At 34.5% G+C, this 25,796-nt stretch overlaps 5 protein-coding genes across 7 annotated transcripts; 3 read left to right on the top strand and 2 right to left on the bottom strand.

Moving 5' to 3' along the window:
• Positions 1–887: 887 nt before the first annotated feature.
• Positions 888–2,549, bottom strand: LOC119640179 (zinc finger protein 271-like). The gene is made up of 2 exons (XM_038038030.1): positions 1,973–2,549; positions 888–1,912 (listed from the first exon to the last, which is right to left on the bottom strand). The coding sequence occupies exons 1-2, from the start codon at positions 2,270–2,272 to the stop codon at positions 1,247–1,249; spliced, it is 966 nt and encodes a 321-aa protein (XP_037893958.1). The 5' UTR covers positions 2,273–2,549; the 3' UTR covers positions 888–1,246.
• Positions 2,550–6,975: 4,426 nt separating this feature from the next.
• LOC119634765 lies at positions 6,976–15,184 on the top strand. 2 transcript variants are annotated; one of them, XM_038029119.1, is made up of 9 exons: positions 6,976–7,403; positions 7,487–7,876; positions 7,942–8,145; positions 8,776–11,193; positions 11,256–12,661; positions 12,725–13,124; positions 13,183–13,526; positions 14,746–14,846; positions 14,912–15,184. In XM_038029119.1, exons 1-9 carry the CDS (start codon positions 7,238–7,240, stop codon positions 15,036–15,038), a joined length of 5,556 nt encoding a protein of 1,851 aa, XP_037885047.1. In that variant the 5' UTR covers positions 6,976–7,237; the 3' UTR covers positions 15,039–15,184. The 2 variants fall into 2 exon arrangements, with proteins under 2 accessions (XP_037885047.1, XP_037885055.1); XM_038029127.1 differs by lacking the exons at positions 6,976–7,403; positions 7,487–7,876; positions 7,942–8,145 and adding an exon at positions 8,393–8,560.
• An 895-nt stretch (positions 15,185–16,079) lies between these two features.
• On the top strand, positions 16,080–21,951 carry LOC119641155 (zinc finger protein 836). Of its 2 annotated transcripts, XR_005247800.1 has the most exons (4): positions 16,080–16,682; positions 16,748–17,600; positions 17,969–18,123; positions 21,846–21,951. XR_005247800.1 is itself a non-coding variant. In XM_038039658.1 (2 exons), the coding sequence occupies exons 1-2, from the start codon at positions 16,146–16,148 to the stop codon at positions 17,558–17,560; spliced, it is 1,350 nt and encodes a 449-aa protein (XP_037895586.1). In that variant the 5' UTR covers positions 16,080–16,145; the 3' UTR covers positions 17,561–17,790. The 2 variants fall into 2 exon arrangements, 1 of the variants encoding a protein (XP_037895586.1); XM_038039658.1 differs by lacking the exons at positions 17,969–18,123; positions 21,846–21,951 and having other exon boundaries at positions 16,748–17,790.
• LOC119641147 (TNF receptor-associated factor 6) lies at positions 19,787–21,678 on the bottom strand. The gene has a single exon (XM_038039646.1). It carries the CDS (start codon positions 21,513–21,515, stop codon positions 20,157–20,159), a length of 1,359 nt encoding a protein of 452 aa, XP_037895574.1. The 5' UTR covers positions 21,516–21,678; the 3' UTR covers positions 19,787–20,156.
• Positions 21,952–23,008: 1,057 nt separating the features above from the next.
• LOC119644540 (myb-like protein F) lies at positions 23,009–25,796 on the top strand. Its single transcript, XM_038044106.1, has 2 exons — positions 23,009–24,386; positions 25,282–25,796. Exon 1 carries the CDS (start codon positions 23,205–23,207, stop codon positions 24,171–24,173), a length of 969 nt encoding a protein of 322 aa, XP_037900034.1. The 5' UTR covers positions 23,009–23,204; the 3' UTR covers positions 24,174–24,386; positions 25,282–25,796.

The raw sequence follows: 25,796 nt of genomic DNA, 5'->3' as shown, positions 1-25,796 counted from the left end.
CATCGGCCTGCCGTCAACCATAATGTCTGAGCCGACAATTGATAAACGAAAGCGTTGTATTTATTTGGGGAAATAAAGGACAATAAGGTGATTTACGACATCGCTTTTTCCAAGCGGCCTTTAATATGTTCACGATATGTCACTGTGAACTGAATATTTTGAGTCCGATACCTATTGCAATTAAGGAAATAAAACATTTTTCGCTCGTTGCTCTCGACCGGTTAATAATAAATTATAAGCAGTATATCAGCTGATAGCATATTCATATTTATTTTTTTCTTAGTTTATAAGGCATATAGCAAACTGTCACGAATTAACATATTATAATAAACACGGCCTATCATATATTCAATTATGATTCATGGTTTTCATGGTAACATGCAGGGCAGTATCAATAAACTTATAATAATTGATAGTAAGATACAGCAAAATCTAACAAATATTTCTATTGACATAATCGAAAAAAGATGTTTGCATTAGATATCTGGGAAAATGCCGGCATTAATCCCAAATACACTAACGACACACAAGGACGCGTTACACTCGTTTGCGGGGCTTGTCCGTACACAAATATGCGAAAATACATTTTGATTATGATTAGTATAAGCGGTACAATCAACATTATTGATAGCATAAAATATGTAAGAAATACCCATTCCTTCCACTGGAGTGTTATGCTTAGTGAAGAATATTGATATTATCTCGGATTTTTAGTAAGTGAATAGAAATATTGACTTTAGATTTAATAACAAGAAGAAAACGTGTCTACAAGCTGTAGACAATCAAGGATCACTTAGCTTACTAGGAGTCCACTTAGTCTATCAGGCAAGTTTTTATTAAAAGATTATAATTTATATACTACAATATTTCGTTACAGATTTCTTCATTAAATATAGATAATCCAACCGATTGCGCAAAAAAATTCATCTAAAACCATCAAGTTGATTTGATTTTATTTATTGGTGCAGAGTGCGATTCCAAGCTAAAAATAGAGTAAAATCGCCAGTGCACATTAGGATATGGCTGGACTTAATTATTTAGCTTGACTAGTAAGGAAACCTCTTGTAGCTCAACTTTTTGTTGTTCTGGTATAAATAATAATCTATCTTTAGAAAAACATATTTTTTAAACAGTAATTTTTGAATTTTATTATTTAATACATTTAATACCTTTATTACATTAAATTAGTCGAATTTTTATATAAGTATGCTAAGCCAAAGTTAAGAATTGATAGTTGTATTTCTTATTAAATTAATGATTTCTTTTCTATTTTATGTTTTGTCTTCATATGAGAAGCCAAACCAGGAGATTGATTAAAGGCCGCTCCACATATGTTGCATCTGTGTTCACGTAAATTCAAATGAATTTTCATATGAGCTCTTAATCTTTTTTTAGTCTTAAAAGTAGCCGGACATCTCGTGCAAACAACTGTACGCTCATCACTGTGCATCGCTTGATGTTCGCGCAATTGACAGCCGTTGTAAAAACTTTTACCGCACTCATCACATTTAAAAGCTCTATAATTAGTATGTCGTTTAGTGTGTTCAAGCAAAGAACCGGAAGTAGCAAATCCTTTTCCACAGTGTGTACATAAAAATGGTCGTTCACCATTGTGGCGTCGTTCGTGAGCCTCTAGTTCTGTACGCGTAAAGAATTTTTTTGGGCAAACTGTGCATGGATAATCCTTCTGCCCTGTATGGCGGCGTAGATGGTTAGCTAGATTGCTAGAATCTTTAAAAGCGAAACCGCATAAATGGCACTTATGCCGCCGCACTGCCTGACTATAAATGCGACGGTACTTAGCACGAGGATATAATTTTTCATTTTCCTCATTGTTGCTTTCTACTGCTTCATTCAATTTGGTATCACTTTCTGTGGTCGGATCACATTCGGCCTCTGGTAGAAAAATTTCCTTGAAATGGCAATTCAATGATAATTTTATAGATTACTCCTTCAAAAAAAAATTGTTTACCTCCTCTTGAATTGATTCTATAGACACCTTCTCATAATTACAATCGAAATCGTTGAATTCTAAAGTCTCTTTCTCCACAAATTCTTCGGGCGAATAATTCATCTCGCCATCATCTACCATTTCGTTTGTGTCATCCTCAGAACTTCCATGATTAACTAAACTATAGTGAGTGGACAAATGCAGCAGTAACATATCGAAAACATCAAAAACTTTTTCACAGTGCGTGCAATGAAACACTAAAAAATGTTTTTCATTTATAAATACAACGCCGCACATATCTTTATTTCGCAAATTGACCATGTCTCCTCTTTCTTTCTTTTCTAAAGTTTGTGAACAGCTTTGGGAAACGTGAAATATAGTACTCGACAAAGAAGAATACAGTAGCGATTTTAGAAACCAACATAAACCCAAAAGTGTTGCCAGACTGATGACAAATGCCGTAATTGAAATTTTATGTTTATTTAACCGTCTAACGTTTACGATCTATACTTCGACGTGCCGTAAGTAACAGAATATACATTTGCAATTTCTTAAACACAACCTCTTGTAATATGTAATTATTAATTATAAGCCGCCTGAGTGGCCGAGTAGGCAAGAGTCTCGACTAGCAACTCAATGGTCGTGGGTTCAAATCTCAAGTGCGGTAGAGTTTTTAATAAAGCCGAAAGCCTTAGATGCTAGTGCTTTAAGACTTTAGTCTTAGAATTTATTCTCTGGCTAAGTTTATAATAATAATAATAATAGTAATAATAATATGTAATTATATAAAGTAATTACTTGATCATTTGTTGTTTTCAATATGAACGCCTTAACGCATACCTATAATGGAAGCAAAATTTTATATGAGAAACGTAACAAGTTAACTGCATTATTTTTGTTTTAGATCGTGTTCTTATCGTTGACTGCATTTTTTACGATGAGTTGTTTTAGACCGTATTCTTAACATTTTATAAGGACTAAAACGCGGAATTTCTCCTAATTGTTATAAACTGTTTTACGTGAATTTAGAATTTTTTTTTAACAAAAAAGATAAAAATAAAATGAAGAACAAATTTCTTCTATTTAACAAAATTTTCGTTTTAGCCGATAGACACGTAAAGATCCTTTCATTGTGCGCGAAGATATATTATAATTACTTTACTTGTTTCCTGTTGCGTATATGAACGCATTAGAAATGCTTAACACCAATGCAATTTTGTGGAGCATACAGCAATATGGTACTACGTTTTTGAATATATAGGCGGTATTTATTTTCACTTTTCTTGAACATTTTTGTTGTGTCTAATAAAAAGGTTTTCAAAATATCTTTACAATTTTAAGAACGAAAAAATAAATAAAAAGAGGAAGCAGAAAGCGACTTGCGAAGATAAAATAATATAATTAGGAAGCTTTTGGCGCCATAGTTCAATACATAAGGTGTTTGGAATAGAAATAAAATTTGGCAACACTACCAGCTAGAATTAATTTAAAGGTCATCTCAGACTCGTGACAATTATTGTATAAAATAAATAAACGCGTAGAAACCCTGACATCATTTTGCGTAATTACGTCTTTTAGTTAATTATGTCTTAGGTTGTATGGAAAAGGACAAACCGCATCCGTTTTAGAAAAAATGAAAAAACCAGCTGAAACAACTAATATATGCTTTGAGAAGTAAAAATAAAGCAACATAAATGTTAAAACGTAATGAAACGAAGAATTAAAACAAATGGGTTTAAAAGAGGGACCATGAGGATGGAATTAATTGACGCATTTAAACAATGCAAAGAATTGCTTAAACATTTTAGTTTGAAAAACCTACGCCATCTCCATTCAACAATCCAAAAAAAAAGAAAAACATATTTTAAATTGAAAATGAATCGCCTTCATTGCTTGTTATACATAGTATAAAGCAAAATTTAAAATCACGTAATATAAGAAACAAATACATTAGTGCAAAATAAATCAATAGCTTTTCTTTCATGTTTTTGCTTTTATTTTATTTGACTGCGTTTTGTCACTATGGGAAAAGCTACTTGAATTTTTTACCCCGACCCCGATTTGATGCGTCTTAAGTGGTAATATAATGAAGCAGGATTGCGTCACAGGGAATGGGAATTCGACATTTTCAACTTTCTCCAAGATTTGACAAATCGTACGACTGTGTACGTACACAAACAAAGCAAAGCGAAGACAAAAACGCAGAATAAGTAGTAAGATCAGTTTATTTTAAATTTGTATTTATAATTGCATTATTTCAAATTTCTTTTAAAATATACGGTTTAAAATGTATTATTTTAAAAAGAAGAACTAAAGACAATTTATTTTTAATATAATATATATCTCTCAAATTGTTCTATTAGAATGTAAATGATAATTTTTGAATTATTGACTAACGAATAGAAAAACAGTTTCGATGCTTCATAAAATTAAAACAGAGGAGCGAAATAATATCTTAAATTGTAAAAAATTGTACGAATGTCGACAAAGCAATTTTTGAAATGCGAACCAAAGTAAGCATAAAAGGCAGTATGATAAATGGAGCTAACTCAGCTGCCATATTGAACAAAATATGTGAAATATGGCATCAAGTGAGCATCTTGAGTATTTAATAACTTCTTTAATAAATTCGTCTGCAAATGTTAAAAGAACTTACGCTCTAGTAAATATAGGAATAAGTTTGCAAGAGAGAGAGAGAGAGAGACAGAGACAAAGAGAGAGAGCGAGAAACATCCACCTGGAATTAGGGCGAGGCGGGTAGTTTCGATCTGCAAGCTGATAGAGATATACGAGTACCTAAACGAACATAATTGACGTCCATCTTCGACAGTAATAATTTGGAGTAGAAGATTGACTACCAAAGTTCAAACACAATCGGTGGTAATTGTAGTATCATTGTCCAAGCAGTCTTGGTTGCGGAGTATACCATATGTTACTCAATACATGTCGCTCAAATACCATCCGTCAGCCCCCAATACCTATAATTTGCTCCACAGAATGCCTATAGCACAACAAAAAAACAACCGTAAGTAGTTTTATAATATTTGTATCCTTATTTCTTAATACTATTGCTTATTCTTATAGTTATAAAAAGGTTGATCCAGATTTGGCACAAAATATTTATTTAATTACTTGGAAAGTGTTTTTTGTTTTTTCTTATTGGTAATTAATCGATTTGCCAGTTGAAAGAGAAAATCTATCTGTCAAGGTGATTTTTGCTTCACAGTTACTTTCGAGAATTGTATTTGTGATATATTATGTGCAGTGATGGAACTTCTCTTCGTGAACCAGATTGAGATGCGTACAGAACACTGCTTTCGTATGAGATTGGACTTCTTCTAATCGACCTATGCTCGGTAGAGAGGATAAGTGTGACGCGTCTGGTAAATTTTATGATTACGCTTATTAATGACGAAATAGATTCCTCACTCCTATTGAATATGTTTACCTTTACAATTTCGCGTAGAGATTCGACGCTTTCCGCGATGTAGGGCTAACTGTGAACTGAATTACCCATTACGAGTACTCTGTAAACATCTTAATGAAAATTATCACGTAGTCTCCACTTCAGATGAACGTGAATATGTGAAACTGACGTTGCTCAAGTGATAATATGACTGTTGTATTGATGTTGCGATTAGTCTTCCTCTTCTTTCCCCCCTTTTATTCCGCTATAGGCCTAGTCTATAGTATTTTGATCTTCTATGACATCATATAGTTATGTACTATATTGCTGTATGTACTGTTGTAGATATAAAACATGTAGCTGCCAATAGCAAAATAACTAAATAATAATGCAGGTCTTTGGTTAAAAGAGCCTGCACATAGTTGGCAGCAATGCTTGCGTTCATTTTGGTGAATTTTTGAGTAGCTCTTTATGTTTGTTGGTGTTCACAGTTCTGTTGGCTATCGTAGAAATGTTTTTCGCACTCGATGCACTTACATGGGCGTTTATTATGTTCGTACAATTCACTAATGCTAACAAATGTTTTATCTCGTAACGCAATATAAATAAGGCTCGTTGCTTGGTCCATCCTAAATTAACATCCAAAAAAATAAACAACTAATCTCCCTAATTGTCATCGTGACGTTCAGGTTACTCTAACTCAGTATATGTGTGTAAGAAGATGCTTATAGCAGTACCTTATTGTAATCTAATATTTACCTCTATTTGTAAAGCTACGATTCAAAATATTTCGAAATGAAAACCACATTCGTTAAACTCCAAAAATATTCCTTCCGTGTAACACTTCCACAGACTAATTTTTTCTTCACACTGGAGCGTTATTCCTAATGTCGGATTCGAACTTCAACTTTGCCGACTTTGCACAAAACTTTATGGGCATTAGTAAATCATATGATTTCGTATATATACATACCCACAAGAAGATTTGATCATTATTTCTTTTTAAATTTTTAATTTGGAATTTTGGTTCATACTATGCATTATTTTGTAGGAAATGAAAAACAAGCAATGAAGGCAATTCACTTAAAGGTTGAAATAGTTCATCAAATTGTTTTATTATAAAGAAATAAATGGACTCATTAATACACAAAAAATTTATATATCTAATATATAAACAATCTTCTTTATCATTTTGGCAGCCGCGCTGCCATATCGTTTAACAGGAAAGTGTACACAAAACAATATGGTTTTAGGATCAAAAATAATTTCCGGCACTTTTTATATCTTCACAGTAAACTAAATAGTCTGTATTGCTTGCAAATAATGTATGGTATAAACCGAAATTGCAAACCACACAATATAATGAAAATGTACAATAGTGTAAGGTAAACGCATTCTATATGTTGTATGTATGTATGCATTGTGAAAAACCATATGATTTGTCGATTCCCATAAAATTGCAAAAAGTCGGCAAAGTTGAAGTCTCAACCTGAAAATGGGAATAACATCTCATTGTGTCAACTAGCTATGTGTTAAGTATTTACGACTTATATGCCTGATAAGCGCGAATGGTTTCTTTGTGTTTTCGGCCTATGACTTTTTCGTTGTGTACATAAAAAATTTCCAATTTTTCTAAAAAATGTGTTCGATAAAAAAAAGGAATATGTTTAACTATATTATATTATTTTAAGATAACAAAAACAGTAGAAAGTGCACTGCGGATTTGGCAGCTAAGCAAGTAGTGGAACGGAAGGCAAACATTAAGAAAAAACTTTCACAGTTTTTTTCACTTGAATGTATGCGTCATTTCTTGTGTATGGTGAAAAATCGGAAAATATAAAGAAATCTACGAAGCATACAAAGAAACAAAGGTGTTCCTAATGAGCGATCTATACATAAAGGAGCTATTGCGTGTCGCAGTAGCTCAGATATGTCAAACGATTGGGTATAATGCAACACAGACGGCTTCTTTAGAATTATTGCAAGATATTTTGGATAAATTTCTAAAAGAATTTACGAGGGACTTGAGACGTCAAGTGGAGCATTGTAAGTAAATAATTTCAATGAAATTCGTGAATTTATATTTGTGAAGGTGTTTATAAATAATTTCGCTCATCTGGTATGTGTAGATAACCGCACAGAAGCCAATTTAAACGATGTAGCCTTGACTTTATCAAGTATCAATGTTAATCTTAATGAGTTAACGGATTACATCAACAATGTTGAACCGGTCCCGTTTGTTATTGAAATGCCGAAGTTTCCCCGACGCAAAGATTCATATTTGAATTTTCTGAAACCGGGCAGCAAAGAAGTTCTAACGCGTCCTGTACATGTGCACGATCATTTGCCCCCAATGCTGCCACCGGATATAAGAGAGCCGCCCGATAACAACATCCTTAATGATGTAGATAATAGTGTTCCTGGTCTTGATGTGAAGCCAAGTCCTGATAAACTACATGGTACAGAGATTGGAAATGCTAATAACGCAACTACGGCATTGGGAGAAACAAATAGCACAGGTATATTTTGTATGGAAACTACGAGACTTAACAAAATTTGAGTACAGGACTTTTGTATATTGCAGATGCTACGGGCAAACCTCAAGTAGGCGTAAGTTTGGATAAGAATACCTTGCAATCTTTGTTTAAGTCGACTATTCATTTGGAAGATGGCGAACGAACGATTAACAATACAAGGGAAATTAGCAGTGTGGTAATGACTACCGGTGGTTACATATCACCGGCGATTGAGGGTAAAATGCCAGAAGCCATAATTCCGGATATAATAAGTAAGCCTTTCCTATATAATTCATTTTTACAACTTTTATGTTTAAATATCCATCAGGAGAGTATATCAGATTTGTTTTTGTTTTTTTTTTTTGACATATAGAAATATGCATTCGGGATCCTATCACGTACATGCAATTTTGGTCAATTTTAATCGATTCAACATCTTTGTCTGTCCGCCTATTCAAATCACATTAACGTTCTCAAGAATATGTCTAGAAGGAGCCTTGATGTCCATCCTTGGTATTTTTACTGTTGCAAAATTATACACAATTCGTAGAGAATTAGCAAAAAAAACGACAAATCTTGTTTCTTATATGATGGGCTTGTAACTTTGATTGGAGCGTTAAATTTGGAAATTAGCTATTTGTAAGAGTGCACCTACGGTTCAAGAAAATCGCACATAATACGTAGTATGTGAGTGTCTTTTTTAGTTTACAAAAATATAATTTTAAATATAAATATAAAAATAAGTAAGCAGTCTTTATAAAAAGTCCGCTACAAGGTGAATATAACTTCCTTCTTGTTTTTTTAAGGGACTTCTCTATTCACGTTCATGCTCTAAGGATAATAGTTAAAAACGTATTGTCAAAAATTTTTACAAATAATTACAATTATGGCCACCTTTTCAGATGAAATGTTCGGTTTGGATGCTCCCCCACCTCCACCACCACCTCCACCGCCTGTTCCGCCACCATCTTTATCTAATTCTAAACCGCCATCTCGCACAATTTTACCTGGGTCGAGCAATAAGGAAAACACCATAGAAGTGAACACAGATGCGAGCAAAGATATAATAACTAATTGTGGTTCGGGAGGTGATAACAAAAAATCCACTATTAATAAATCTGTGGATTTTACGTCTTTACGTAAAAATGAAAAGCAGTCGGAATATATGCCGGAGAATTTTCCAAATAAAACGGATAAAATTTCGTCTCATTTATCAAATACCAGCAGCGAATCTTTACCAATAACCACCCCTTCACAGCTGGGAAACAAGAAATCATTATTCACGGGCCATACAGGTGGTGTGCACTCCTCGGCTCAAGCTTCGTTTGCAAATATGTTGCTGAAAAAAGCTAAAAAGCAAAAGGGACAGCCAAATTTACATGCTCAGCTATTAGCCGATAAACAGCCTTTTTCAGAGAAGCTGATCGGGAAATCAGATGCCGGTGAGAAAGCGCAACGCAAGTATGTAAAAATGTTACAAAAAATGGTTAAGCAAGGAAAAATACCTGCAGAATTCTTACAAACCGTTTTGGGACCAGATAAGAAACTAAAAAATGCTATAAATCCAGCTATAGTGGCAAGTATGCCACATGGGCCGGAAAAAATGCAATTAGAAAAATTGTTGAGGAAGCAGACAAAGCAAAGGGAGAAATTTTTAAAGCATCAAAAAATATTAATGGATGCTCACAAGCCGGGGAAAAAGTCCGGATTAGCAAATATGGCGACAATTTTTCCTCCACAAGTACCTAATAGAAGTGAAATTATGACTCCTGTTTCGAAACAGGAATTGTTTAAGGACAATGTTTTAAGTGGCGAAAGAGAGGAGAAATTAGGAGCTCCCACAACGTCACCGATAAAGGCTAATATCGCCACGGCGAATAGTATAATTTCAGCCAATAATTTGCTAAATGATGCGTCCAATAGTCGTGTGAGTGTGCAGCAACAAAATGAAAGCTTATCTACTTGTGGGGATGTGGTAACTACCGCTGCTGGGGACTTGAAAGATCCTAAAACCGGGATGGAAATTAAGCTATCCAATGAACCGGATCGCAGTAAATTGAATATTTTCAAAAAAATATCGAAGCAAAAAGCAAACAAAGCAGTTTCACCAACACCGGGTCGAATACCAAGCCTAAATGATACTTCTCCGGTAATCAATCTGCCTTCAGGCACTACCATAACACCAGCCCCAGGGACGAGCGGTTTATTAGCGCAAACCAGTCTGACTTCTGTGGCACAACAAAATTTGCCGCGCTCCATGTTTCCCAATGACTTATCAGCAAAAGCAACAGGTGTCAGCAATAACATAGCGCTAGAGGAAATGAATAAACAGGTTCTCCCTATGGGGTCTACCTTAAATCAACCCAATCAAGATTTGTCTATGCTTAAGCGTGTGTTCGGTGAGAAAGCAGCAGAAAATGTCGATATGGTCAATAAGCCAAAGAAACGTGGACGCAAGCCAGGCAGCAAGAATTCACCAAAATTACCGGGTGTTCTGTCGAATGCGATGCTTAAGAAAAATAAAAAACTGAAAATGGAAACTGGATTATTTCCGCCGCCATATAATGCTGTCGGTGCCCCCCTATTGAATCCTCTAAATCCCAATAATCCGTTTGATACTGGCGCAGCCGCTAATATGTTTCCAATGTTCTCCTTAAATGAAAAGCAATTGCAACAACAAATTATGGCTATGGCAGCTACTAAAGAGAAAAAAGAACGCAAAAAAAACAAATTATTGAAAAATCTTCCCATTAACTTATTGCATAACAATGCGGCATTAAGTAGTTTACAAGTTGGTAACGTTGGCGTTACATCTATTCCCACCTCCGAAGAAGTGCAATCCATAAATAAGAAATTAATGCGAATGGATACCATACTTAAGCCAGCTCCAGCGCCTACGAATAACGCCGAGTTCAATAATGACTCAAGTATGGCAACCGGCGGCCAGAAGCCGTTAACGGTTCTTCCAGGTCCGACGTCGGCAACATTTCCTGTTTCTCCCAATCTAAAATCGCCCGGTAACTCTAAACGCCTGCCAACCGCTAGTGATTTATCCGCTTTGCCGCCTTCCCTTCAATCACCGTTTATGTTATCCCCGCGGCCCGGTTTTCCCAATTTACCGGGTAATATGTTAAACATGCTTCCATTTCCGTTTCCACCACGTCCTGGTTTAATACCCACTCATGGCCTTTTTCCTACACCTGGTTTGACAGCTTTTCCCAACAATAACAAAACTTCAGCTGCAGCCAATTTGCTATTGACTGGTGTTTTTCCGTTTCCGAATTTAAAACATGCCGCTGTAGATAATCAGACAAAGCAGGGTAAGAATCCGGCTGCTTTAATATTATTTTGCTTTATTTAATCTAATCTACCCCTTGTCCAGAAACTGAAAATCTTGGAGGGGATCATAAGAAAGCAGATGCAAATCTTCCAAATAATGAACGCAATTATTGCAATGTCGCTCCGCTTGTGCCGGAATTCTTAAAACTTACCACGCCAGACTCAATGAATAATAAAACTTTCGAAGATCAACAGCAACAACATCATCAACAACAACAACAGCATCAGCAACAATCTAGTGAAAACGCCTCACCAAAAAACCCAAAGTCTCGTCAATCTCATACTACGATAGCAACAGTTTCTCAAGATAATTTACTAACCAAAAATATGGCTGACACACATCCACTTCACGATAGCGTTGGTAATGTTGGCAATAAATATTTACCATCAACACCCAGTGGATTATCGTTGAATAGCTTTGAACAGTTAATGAAAAAAAATGAGAATCCCGTGGAACTGTTACCTTTACCTAAGAGTGCAGCCTCGAAGCATTCGTCTGCTGCTGCATTGGATCAAACACAAAACCCTATAAAATCCAATCTCTTGGGTATGGACTTCAGTATGCATAAGAAAGTCATTGGCATGAATAAGCCACCACCTATTACCTTGAATGCTGATGAACCCATTGAAGTGTCAGATGATTCAGACGAGACATCACAAGTATCCAAAACGATTAGTAGTAAAACATTAACACCATCGAATTTGAATGCAACGCAGCCAGCTTTCAATGCGGACGATATGTTTGCAAGCAGTTCAGTGTCATCGCTTGCGACTGCGGTTGGCAGTAAATTGCCTCCTTTAGATACTGAACTTAGTTCCAAGGAATTGAAGAAATTAAAGAAACAAGTAAAAAAAGCTTCTGCCCTCTCCAATACTAATAGCACTCTTATTAATCCCGAAAAAGCCGAACCGGGTGCCGGTGTAGGCAAGTTGGCTGGAGGTGCCGATTTGATACCGCTACACTCTACTGGCCTAGCGTACTCCTCTAAAAATATTCCATTTAACAGTTTAACGGGTAACGCCAACCCCACTTTTGGAAGTCACAATAAGGATTTATTGCCTTCTTCTTCGTCCGCCACAAGTACTTCGGTATTTGATAACGTCACGATTACACCGGCACTCACGCAAACCGGTTGCATGGTTGCAGGAGCTGGTGGTTCAATGCTTGATTTGCAAAAGAAACGCAAAGAGCATAAAAAAATGAAAAAGCTAAAAGAGTTAAAAGAGGGAAAAGTCAAAAAGAAGAAGGATAAAAAAGATAAAGTGAAAAGCAAGGAGAAAGCAGAGAAATATCTATTGGCCCAGCAACAGTTGCAGCAGCATCAGCAGCAATTACCTTCGTCCGTCAAGGAATTTAAAGAGATGGGTGAAGTCGCAACGGGAGGCGAGAAAGTGAAAGATAAAGATTTGTTAAAAAAATTGAAAAAAGAGAAGAAAAAAGAGAAACAAGTAAGAAAAACAATTAAATTAATTGTTAAATTAAAATCAATTTTCATATTTAAAATAACTTAGCGTTTGCCCGTCGTCGAGGGTGGCACAACTGTACCACCAGCATGTACGTTTATAGGCGGCGCTAAAGAAGTTGTAAACGCTAACGCCTCAAGCCTAGAAACGGGGGAAGGGAAAAAATCAAAAACTTCAAATATTTCTACATCTAAAGTAAATGAACAAGAGAATATGGGAAATACAGCAGCTCTTAGTTGCACCGTAATACCAAAATTAACTTTAAAATTGGGCTCGAATCCGTCGCCAACGCCAACAGAAGCTGAAACGAATAGTTTGCAGAAATTTGCAAATGTTTCTGCCGGCAACAACAATTCGCCGCTTAGACGAGAGATGCGAGAGCCTTCACCGGAATTAGCAAGAATATCACCGCTAGTTACGAGGCCACCTAAGCAAAAACTTAACACTAGTAAGTGTTGAAGATGTTAAAATGAAAAACAAATTTTCCAAGTCGACGTTTCTTATAGGTGGTGAGTTGTCATCTAGCGGATGTGCAGCTACGGGCAATATGCCAGGAGCTAATACTAATACATTAGATACGAGTTTTGGCGATACCAGCAAAAGTAGTACAACGGCAAATGTTGGTCTTTTGGTACCACCACCCAGCCCTTGGCTTTCAGGGGGCACTATATCAGCTAGCTCAGTTTTGCTTCCCCATCAACTATTGCAAACATCCAAATCTAACGAATTGACAAGTCAATCTACAACTGTTGGTCATTCTAGTGATACAAGCAATCGCCACAGTAGTAGCAGTGATCGACAGAGTCCATTGACGCTCATCACCGAAACCAGTCGTCCATCCTCATATATAGTAAGTAACATACACATATGCATCGGTTAAAACGAATCCGTACATGACGGAGCATTTAAGGCTTATTTGAACTTAAATTTATTGACTAACCGCATATTACATATCCAAAATTTTTTTTTTTTTACTTTCAATTAATAACACTAAAAAGAAAACGTTTATAAACTTGCGAGTTGTTTCGTGGTAACGAAACCACGACATCACGATTTAACCCATCGACTCGCCATCAAAAAGCAATCTTGAATCGGAGAGGACTTAATAGATCCAGAATTTGCGACTGAGATGCGTTTGTCACAAAGTTTATCAAGAACTTTTATCAACAAATAAATTTTTTCTTATTTCTTGGGGTTTTTTTTTTAGCTTTGCATGGTAAACTTTGGTTCGATCGCAAACATATTATCAAGTACGATAGTGCAGTTATTGTTCTAAAATGATTAATACACGTCATTAACGCATCTCTGTTCCGCGAATTTCGATTCGATTGGGTCCTTCCTGTCCGAGATACGGTACATGTACGGATCATGGTTAATAATGCACTCTTATGTAATTGAAGAAAACGCGATAATTTTAGAAGGTGTAACGAAAGTAATTTTCATTGCCCCTTTCAGCAATTTTATGCCTTGTGTTGTAACAAAAATCTTTCAGTGATCCTAGTCGCCATATTTTGAACTTTCCTGCCCAGAAACCATGCATGTCGACGGTATTTTGCACATGTTGCCATGTGGATGAGGCTTCGTTTTTTTCGCCTTTTGGATGCTTTACAGTGACAAAATGAGTAAACTATTGGTTATCGGTATTGATCACTGTTAACAGCTTTATATTTAAAAGCTTACAATTACAATGGTGGATCCTTTTATAGTTTCGTAGGAAAATTTCGACAAATATTAATTTGAAATATTATAAAAATATTTTGGAAATATTTCGGGAATATCCAAAAATAAGCGTAAGCAGCACACGAACACATCCTCGCTTGTTCTGGCTTTAAAAAAGGTAGAAACGGTAAACAGTCGAATTTTAAAAGACTTGATGCCTGAGAATCTCTAAGCCTAATGTCAATATAATAAAGTAGTGTCTATATATCGAATCTAATATACAAATCATCAAATATAATGCATAACACTATCTATTTGAAACAGGATGCATTGCTCTTATGTTAGTTTCTATATCCATCATTCTTGTTTTGAATTATAAACGTATTAACTGATATAAAATTTCTATAAAGGATGCCGAGGGTAATCGTGTTTGGATTTGTCCGGCCTGCGGTAAAGTTGACGATGGCTCTCCTATGATTGGTTGTGATGGTTGTGATGCTTGGTATCATTGGTATGAATTTAAATACTTTGTAATTTCTTATTGAAAAATTATTGAATTTGAATTTTGAAACCTAGGGTTTGCGTGGGCATTGTTGTGGCTCCCAAGGATAATGAAGATTGGTTTTGTCGTGTTTGCATTACACGAAGTAAAAAGGGTATACATGGTTCAGATAAGAAACGTAAACGTACTAAGAAGAAGTAATTTAACATAAAATAATTATTTTCTATTTTTTGTTCTTTTATTATAGTTTAAGAATACTTGTAATTGGATCAAGATTTATAATTAAGTTTAGAACACTCATGGTTATCTTAAATTTATACAATAAACAATAAGACACAATTTCATTTTCTTTTTAAATACAATTGAAATTAGAAATGATTTAAGACAAATGTTAAACTAACTTTTACGGTATTCCAAAGAAAGAAAATGGGATAATATAATATTTTATTTGAATTGTTCAGCATTCATTTATTTGGTCGCATTGACAATCTTTGTACTCAAGATAAATTTTGAAATTTGGCAGCATTTTAACTAGTGGCTACGATGATAAGATGTTTTTGGCTAATAAAAATATGAGCTTTTCATTCAGGAATGATGAATAGGCCTCAAGAAAAGGGGGGAAGTCTATTTTTAAGATCTGAATTGCATTTATATTTCATATACATTTCACCCATCAGAGTATATTTCAAAGCCAGGAGCACTTAAATGTTTTATATAAATTTTTTACTTTTTTTTCAAATTCTGTTTGGCCTATAAAAAACTAACTATCATAAAGGCCATTTTTTCAAGTACGGGAATATGATAGCATTTACTGCTCTGTGTGTTCATCTTTTTCTCTCCCTTTTCGCGTAAACAATTGCATAAATATTCTTAATTGATTGATTGATTGATAAAAGATCTCATAATTCGTTGCAAATATTAATTGAAAGCCGGCAGCAATCGCCTATTAAGACAATTTTAAAAACTTATCGGACATGATCCGCTGACAAATACAGCCCTGAACTTGTATTGAAATAAAGAAGGTTCGATCGGTTTGTTGACATGATCAGGATTAATTAAACACTTTATGAGTTTTAAGCATTTCTCTTAAGCGGTACGCGTGATGTCAAGAATTCATTCCAAGTGGTCACACTTGCGTTTTTTTATCTAATAGGAATTTTCGTGGAAGTTTAGTGTTTTGCTAACAGGAATTGACAGCACTTTTTTGGTTTTTTTTTTCCACGTTATATTAAAACTAGGCAGCATCGTAATAATTTTTTTATAAACAAATAATTTACCGTTTTCTCCTTAATTCGCGTTTCAAAGAAAATGTTGAAGTTATTAAAACCGTGCGACATTTATGATAATTTTAAATGTGGCGAAATATTTTGCAAAACCCCAACCGTTTACAACGTTACGTGCAGTTTGTGCGGCAGTAAAATGCATTTGGAACAATTTGCTAGTCACTTTCAGGTGCAACATTTAACACTGGCAGAGGAGGAACTTAATGTGGAAGAATTGGAAAGGAAGCGTCAAGCGAAATTAGCGAAAGATGATGGATGGTTAGATAATATGCCAAGTAAAGAGGTTGATCCCATTGGTGACCCGATTAAAGAAGAGCAATTGCTTGACGAAGAAGAGTTCGCAGATGAAGACCAACAAATTGAAGCAGAATCATTGAAAAGACTAGACATTAATGAAGGGAATGGATTTATATTGAAAATCGAAGTTATAGAAAGTGTATCACAACAAAATGAACAAAATTTAGAAAAAAATTCGGAAGATCTCCTTCTAAAAATTAATAATACCAAAGATAATGTAAAAATTGCAGATGAACGAGAAAAAGATGAAAGGCGAAATGAAATTGTAATTTTTTTTTTTTTTAATTTGCGAACATTAGTTGAAAATTATGCGAAAATTTCTTCTTTCAGTCGGAAGCTGAACAGGACGACAACTTTGATTTGACATTTCCATGCGATATATGCAATCGTTCATATAGCTCTAAATGTAGCTTGCAGAAGCACAAGTACACTATTCACAATCCAAATAAAATGCAAAAAAGAACAAGCAAAGAACCTAAAATCGAACACAAATGTGATGAATGCCAAGAAATATTTCGTTCGGCTCGTGATTTGCGTGGCCATAAGTGGAAGCATACAGGAATATTTTGCGATATATGTGGTAAACCATTTACTCAGACTGGTAATATGATGCGTCATAAAATACGTCATACTGGCATAAAAGCCCATAAGTGTCAAGAATGTGATCGCAGCTTTTTCACCGATAAAGAGTTAAAGTCTCATATGATATCTCATACCGGCGTAATGCCAGTTATATGTGAAATATGTGGACGACGTTGTCGCGATCGTGGTGTCCTTACGGCCCATATGCGTCGGCATACCGGTGAACGTCCCGCCAAATGTGAGGTATGCGGTAAAAGTTTCTATTCATTTCATGATCTAAACGTTCATGCAGTTACGCATACAAGTGAAAGACCTTTTAAATGTGATATATGCGGCTCGACATTTCAACGTAAGAAAGCCTTGAGAGTACACAAATTATTGCATACCAAAGATCGTAAACACATATGCAGAGTATGCGGTAAGGGTTTTGCTCATTCGGGCGGTCTTAACTCTCATATGCGCACCCATGACGCAGCATTAGAAAAACAAATATTTGAAATACAACCTGTGATACCCATAGTCATTGAAAATCGTAAAAATGACAATGAACAATTTAATTAATAAGGAAACCAGCTAAGAGATGCATACATTAAAACAAGATGTAAGCATCTTAGCATGTATATAGGTTTGTCGGGTGATTTACCGGATATCTTTCCAAGTATTATTTAATAAAAATATTCGATATAATCGCCTAATATAAACCAAAACATTTGAAGAATGACTTACCAGAAGTTCTTTTTTTCCGTTTCTATGGTACTTTCAAACCTGTAAAGAAAGGAGAAAAAGTCTAGAGAGAGAAATAAAAAAAAAAATTCTAATTTATTGAAAACATAAGAAAAAAAAAACGATTTCGAACCTCTTTTTGAATCTTAAGCTTACATAATTTTTAAAAAATCCCCAGTTAAGCTGTCAAAATTATTTAATAACTATGTTTAAATGATTAATCTTCGCCCTTATTTTATTAATTAGCAAATGAAAATTCTTCGGTTGACATATGTTAGCTGCCAAGTTGCGACAATTTTTCAGAAATTTTGGGGAACGCTGGAGCTACAATAATAATACCGTAAGACGAATCAATGCTATAAGACAGAAATTACATATGGCATAACCAACAAGGCGAATAGGTAGGTCCCCTCACCAGCAAAACCCATTTATATTAATTGTCTTTACCGAATCAATAATTTATTATTATATTAATTTATTATATATATTCATTTATAATATAATAAATTAAGTAATGACTCGACACAGAAAGATCAGGCGGCTGTTAAATTAGGATAAATGCCTTTTGTTAAATTACTACTACTACTCTTGTAAGAGCGACTTTATCGAGATATTAAGTCGGGTCATAAGTAAGGTACGATGCAGTTAAGTAAAACCTATTGTTCGTATTTACTCACTATAAGTCACCGAACAAACGAGTTCTTATTCTCACTATATAGATCGACGATTCAGTCAGTCTTCAGTCTTCTGCTAATTGTTTTATGCGGTGCGTGTTACATTCAGCTGTTCTTAATCTCTCAAATGGGGAGTCTAAAAGTGTGTAATGTAATGCTTTGGGAACTTAAAGAAAGCAATAGCGCTTAAGCGACATCTGAAAAAATATGCACTGTATACGGTGAAGGGCTGATAACTGATTGGGCAGTTAGACGTTGGTTGGTAAAATTCCCGATCTAGAGATACGACCTTTCAAGATAGGACGTAATTCCGACTTTGAGGGCAATATTAAAGCAAAATCCACGCCACTCAAAAAGATTGATTAGCTGGCAATCAATTGTTAAATTATTACAATATTGTTATTCAATGAAAACAATTTAAGCGAAAATTACTTATGACTCGACCTAATATTTGCAACAAAACAAAAAACGATATAACGCATTTTTCAATGGAATGCTAATAAAATAAACGTTTATTTTTACATAAAACACTTATTCATAGATTAAGGATACACAAGAACATTGAGAATATATTATGAAATTAATTAATTCATTAATTCATTAACAAAGCTATATACGCCTTACGGCGAATTTGGATTACCTACCACCTCGCAAAATTTTTTCATTAATTACGAGCCTATCAGAGAGAACCGATCGAAATCAATTTCATTCAAAATTTCTAAAGATCTTGAAAGACAATTTGAGACAAGCTACGCATTCATATCTATTTTAATTGCTTGACTCCGATAGTTGGGAGTACTTAGTCTTGCTTCTGCATCCTTTGTACGATCTTGCATCGATATATATTCGACATCGCTTCTATATAGTTCTTTCTGTACGCGAATTTTTCAAAATATATAAAAGAAAAAGAGAAGAATTTTTCAATTTGAGACTTGATTACGCTGTTTATAACCAGATCGACAAACTGTTTTTTTTTTTTTATTTTTTGAATTCAATTCAAAGCTAAGTGTGCCGGGTTTCAGCATTCTATCTTATTTTATGTGCTTCTTTTTAAAAGACGGATGGAGAGACAAATGCACATTCGCATTGGTTTTTGTACGGTCTGCGGTGAATAGGGACCGCATAAACGCACAAGAAAGGATTCGAGTGTAGCTATAAAAAGGAATTTTTTTTATGCGATGAATAGGAACCGCATAAACGCACAAAAACAAGTTTGAGTGTACGCGGCAATTGTCGTTCTTCGGTGGTGGTAGGATAAAGCGGAAAACAGAAAAAAAAAAAAAAATAAATAAATAAATACAAATAATTGCATATATATGTGTATAACAAATTCTAAGCTTATAAAACTAAAACTCAACTATTCATATAAAAATGGACGCAATGGATTCAACGAATTTATATTAACATAAATATACTTATGACAGATAGTGTGAAATGAGGAATAGATTTGCTTAAGCGAGTTTGCGATAAATGCATTACATTGTCTTATGATGCATTATCTTTAAAAATGCTTTCGTTTTTTTTTTTTTTTAGTTTTTTACGTAAAGCTCTTCTCTAAAGGTTTTTTTCATGTGTTTGTTTTCTATCTGTATACAAAACTTCCTGTAATTAGTTCCTTTCGTCTGGTTTACTTCACGGTTTATTCTCCTCCTCCTTCTTCCTCCTTCGTCGAAATGTACTGGAAGACTTTAGACCGCATCTTGCAATTAGTTTTTTGTTTTAATTGTGGCTTTTCTTCTTCTTTACTTTCTCTTTTCCTTTTAAACAATGTTTATCTCGATTTTTATAACCAAACGATCGTCTTCGCAGAAGCCTTTTTTTATAATTTCCCCAACATTTGCGTATTCGACAAAGCCGAACCCACGCGTACTGATCCGTTCACGAGGCTGATGGAATGCTAAAATTTCTGGTTTCGTCATTATGGTATCGTGTTGTGAGAGTTTCGCATCTCGTGGATGTATCATACAGAGTTTTATACGTCCGTTAAATGGCCAATCCAGGTGATAATCATTTTCGGATTGCATTAGATGCACGTGCAAGCTAAGTAAGTGCTGATGTTTCGGTTGTATATTCAAACGAGCGCAGAACTTATATCCGTAAGGTGAAGTAAAGCATTCGCGTGAATACACCAAATTATTGGCATTGGCGCGCAAATGTTCTATCAATTTTTGAAAATTTATAATTTCCCAAAGTATGGTACCGCCACTGTAGCGTGGATCGATTTGTTGCCGCTGATTTTGCAATAGTTTGGTTAAATTTTCAATTTTTACTGCCTGCTCACAGGATCGTTGCTCTAAAATTACGATACGTTGGTACATCGCTTGTATAAGTTGTTCCTCGGCTCCATTAGCATATTGAGGTGGAGGAGGCGGTAATTGTGGATTCTCAGTATAACCGTTAGTTTGTACTGCAATTTTTTTTGGCTTTTGAGGATTCCAAGTCGATATGGCCGTTTGCTGAAAAGCTTTAAGCAGCAATTGCATGTGCAAAGCCATTTCTTCTTTAAGATGTACCTCTAAGCCATTCGTTTCAGGACGTGCCACAAAATCGCATTTTATAGAAGCAAATGGGCATTTCTCCTCAGCAGAATCCTCATTAGTACGATATGGACAATTGTAACGATGACGTTCCACTTCGATTGGTGACGCCACCAAATCGCAACCCAAATTGGCATTGGGACATTTTAACTTAATTTGCTCGATTTCGCGTCGCGTAAAGTTATCCGGAAATACATCTTGATCGCCGCTGATTTTCTCATTATCCATTGGGCACCATTGTCGTTCGGGGCCAAGCCAAGAGCTTAAGCAGGATTTGCAAAAACGATGACCGCACGAAGTTAAGACCGGTTCGTTTAACCAATTAATACATATAGCGCATAGATAACGCCCATCCGGATCTGTGTGATCTTCCAAAGAGCTAGATCTTGTATTTGTTATTGTTAAATTATCGCTACGCAATGGCAAACTATTGGGCGGCTGTCGGATCATTTCTTTTTTAATGTTCTCATCCCCCTTACGCTGTTGCCTCTGTTGTATATCAGTAGGCGGAGTTGGCTGCTGCCGAAATTGTTGTGATTGCCTCTGTGCTGGTGTTGCTGGTGTCTTCCCTAAACTGTGCATATTTTATCAAATTTAATTTCTTCCTATTATTATAATTGTTCTTATTTTTTATAACTGTACAAGAAATCGTGGTAAAAAAAAAAATGCTCTTGTAAAAATCCTAGAAAAATTCACGTAAAAAAAGTTGTATTTTTAGCGAATTGTATCGATTTTTGTTTACGTTGTTTTTGTGTTATGACGTACAATAGGCTGCTATGCGTCATACTAAGGGTTGCCCAACTATGTATTTTTCGTGGAAAAGGGAATTTTCATCAAAGTTTGCTGATCTAACTTGAAAATGATTGATAGATTTAACAGTTAGGGCCATCATTTTTTCTTATATTCTTATAGGAACTAATCACGTAAGCAGTTGTCTATTGGACTCATTTTGGGCGAAGAAAAAACTATATTCACAATGCAGTACATTTTAAACAATTTGAATATAATTTCATTGATAGGGGCGTGTCAGGAGGTGAATATTTAAGTCAAACACTTTTACTATAGACCTGAGGTTTGTTTGAAAATCCATCCAAAAATAACATTGACTAAAAGATAAACTCTGTTTTCTTTTATCAAACTAAGAATAGATAACAGTGACGTGGTGGACTGTGGCCGTAAGGAACATGTAAGGAATCGATTTAGACGACGCTTTAGAGAAAATATTAAACGAGAAGAAAGAAGAGATTAAAAGGTAATAAACTTCTCTAGCAAACAAATATTTGAAGAGGAGTCATCGTTGTCGTGGAATTTGGAGCCAAACTGAATCTTGCTAATGTGACCGCTTTGAGGTATAGATGTGCAAACCGAATTTCAATTGAAAATAAGAATAATTGTGTAAATGAAAATAACTTATCATGTTTAATAGCCCGTATAGTGGATCCATACTGAAATCGCATTTATAATGACCCTTTTGACGTTATTGTATTTACGCAATATTAGCATCCCCCGAACTTAAACCAGTTCAAAAATATTGTACAATATACGCTCCAATAAACTCAGGCTAATGTTTGAAGGGTATAGAGCGTAGCATGAAACACGAAACGAAGCAAACGCGCACGCATATATATATTAATTTCACCACAAATAAAATAGTAAAATTTGCTTTGCTGTGTGTTCTTATGGATGCTCTTTTGAGAGTGAAATTCGCCAATAACAAGTGAAAAAAAAAAACTCTTCTCAATATGCTCAGATGAGAGTAAAGTAAAGCAGTCCTCACCCGAGGCAAATGAAAAAACAAAAAAAAAAAAAAAAAAAAAATGAAATTTTACAACAATAACAACCAAGTGATTCTAAGTTGAAAATATCGCTCACATCGCTCACGTTTCAATTCGTGAGTAATGAGAAGTCGTGCAACGAAATTTTACTCTGCGAAATGAATTTTGTTCTCTGCGTTGTTGCGGAGTATCCATAAGAAATGTACAGCAAAGACAGGAAAGTAAATTTTACTTTGAAATTGAATTTTCTTGTGTGAATTTTGTATCGCAAAACTTGCGTAAAAAATGTACGTTATTTTATAAAAGTAATAATACGTTATAATATTTATTATTTGTTTCTGAGTTGTTAAGTTGTTAAGACCGCTTTTTCAAGTGAAATTGTTGAAATTGTGCCGACATAAGTGTATCATAAACGGGGCGAGACAAGAATTTTCAGCGTTGAAACTTTAGAAGTTTTTCTAATTATAACTGAAAATTGACTTATATTGTGAAATAAATGAATTTTGGAAAAATGCTTAACAAGCATTTATTTAAGCTAACGATTACGTTAATTAACGCATTAATAATTCCACAAGTTTTGTCATTTAATGTCCCAGAATATACAGTAACTGATCAATGGGATGCCATAGAACTGCCAAAATCTATATACAACAATATTTATGACAAGAAGATAAATGAAAACTTACCAACGGAGCAAAATGCTGTTACTTACCTAAGCAGTAAGAACAGTAATCACAATAACGACGACAATAACATAATAGTGAATCGCCGCATAGGTGATGGTGGTAGTAGTAGTAGTAGTAGTAGTAGTAGTAGCAGTCGTCAACTAAACTTACGACATCATACATCGTATGATAAATACGATGACGTAGTTTTTGTCTATAATAAACAAGACAGCAATGGCAACAACGACAAAAGCTACAAGACCAAGCACAATTATTTGGTGGCTCAACAACAACAACAATATAATGATTACAAAGCAATATACAATTCGGCAAAAAATGCAACCACTGAAATGAGCAGCAGAAGTGATTTGCACGCTAAACGGCAGCGTAGAGAATTAGCTGATTGGTTGATCGCTCCGAATACACGTTGGTGTGGTCGCGGTAACAATGCGAACAATACCTATAATTACCTTGGTGGTGCTTCATCGACTGATAAATGTTGCCGTAAGCATGACCACTGCAAAGTTTACATAAATGCAATGAGCAATCGCTATGATTTATTTAATTATCGTCCCTACACGTTGTCGCATTGCAGTTGTGATAGGCGTTTTCGCACCTGCCTAAAAATGGCCAACGATCACGATGCCAAAACAATTGGCAAACTATTCTTCAATATAGCGCAAATGCAATGCATTGTTTTACGCAAAGAACGCATTTGCCTGCAGAGGGCAGCCGATAATAGTTGTTTGAAAGAGCATATTAAACAAAAAGCTTATCTTAGAAATAATAAAAAGTATTGAAACAATACAGCAGACGAACCGAGCAGAAAAATATTATAGCGAGAGAGTATTTAAACTTTTCACATTAATTGCAAGCAATGTCAAAGTTAGCCATAAGCACATGTGCGCATAAACAATCCATCCACTCCCCCTTCCCCAAAACACTACTTCATATAAAAAAGACTGCTGTACATTCATACTTGTATGTAGCCACACTTATAATCGATTGAAAAGGTGAGTAGCGCGATCTTGTTTTAAAGAAATATTTTGTAGTCTTTTTTGATTTACTTTTTTTTTATTATTATTTTTACGCTATGAAACGTCTTACTTTTCTTATTGTCATTATTGTCGTGAGGAACGTTTTGAAAAGATAAAAGTAAAGTAATAGTTTCCTCAAAGCAAACAATTGGGCTTAAGAGATCGATAAGAGCTTAGACTAGACTAGCAACTCAATGGTCGTGGGTTCAAATCCCAAATGCGGCAGAATTTTTAATAAAGATTTAAAACTTTAATCTTAGAAATTAATAATAATAATTAAATTAATTAAATTAATAATAATAATAATAAAAGATCAAATAGAGTTTATAGTTGGGGTTAACAAAAAAAAAAAAAAAAAAAAAAATGAAATATAGTCAGATAAAACAAATCATTACATTATTTCGGAATAACTTTTTTAAAATACTAATACATTGTTATATGGGGATAATCGATTAAATCGACTTTCCATGCTACTCATCCTTGGCACGGTTTTCACCTAAAAACTAGCGTCCTTCAGCTTAAGCGTAAAAAATGCATAGAGTCACACTGGCAGACGTCTAACCTGTTGTTGACATTCAAATTCATAAAAGGTAACTGCGAATTGATATTCAAAATGCACAGTTTTTTGGGGCGTTGAGTTACGTGAAATTTACTCCATTGATCCGATCGGGTAACGTTAAACCTCTAAACTTGATTTGTAAATATTTTTAACTTTCACTATAATTGCTAAGGTCTCAAAGTGAATTAATTGCTTAACTTGCTTTAAAGAAGAAATCAACTCTATTAAATTTTCATTATATATGCATATATATATATATATATATAAGTATGGATAAATGGCTATGTTCTTGTTTCTCTTGTGTATTTGCAGATTTTCTCAAGTCGATTATGCACTGACCAACAACAACTAAACTGAAGCCAAACATTTAGAATTACTTAAACATTAAGAATTAAATAAATTTAAAATTTTAAAAAAGTTGAACAAAACTTGAGAATCAAAATAGTATAAGTACATTTTTTGAAAAAAAAAAAAAGTTATTTTATTTATAAAAAAAAAAATTTATTAACAATATTTTCATGGTAGTCGACAAACAACGAATTTAAATTAGTGCATTAAAGTATTTTAATTAATTTTAAATAATTAAGAAACATATAATAGTTGTTATGACAAAGCATGTCTCTATAAATATTTATTGAAATCAAAACTTTGAACACAACATACACAACGAAGTCATGATGGTGAGCTCGTTTTCATTTCGAAGAACGCGTGTAATTGTTTTTACAAATAGGATACAAACGTAATTTTATTTGTATTTATATAGAATTAAAAATAATGAATTGAATATTTAGAAATGTTATTGACTTGTAATTAAGCAAAGATGTTCG

The sequence above is a fragment of the Glossina fuscipes genome, unplaced genomic scaffold, assembly GCF_014805625.2.
Source record: "Glossina fuscipes isolate IAEA_lab_2018 unplaced genomic scaffold, Yale_Gfus_2 0, whole genome shotgun sequence".
Taxonomy (NCBI): Eukaryota; Metazoa; Arthropoda; class Insecta; order Diptera; family Glossinidae; genus Glossina; species Glossina fuscipes.
Note: the sequence above shows the minus strand (reverse complement) of the source record. Positions and strands in the feature narration are given on the sequence as shown.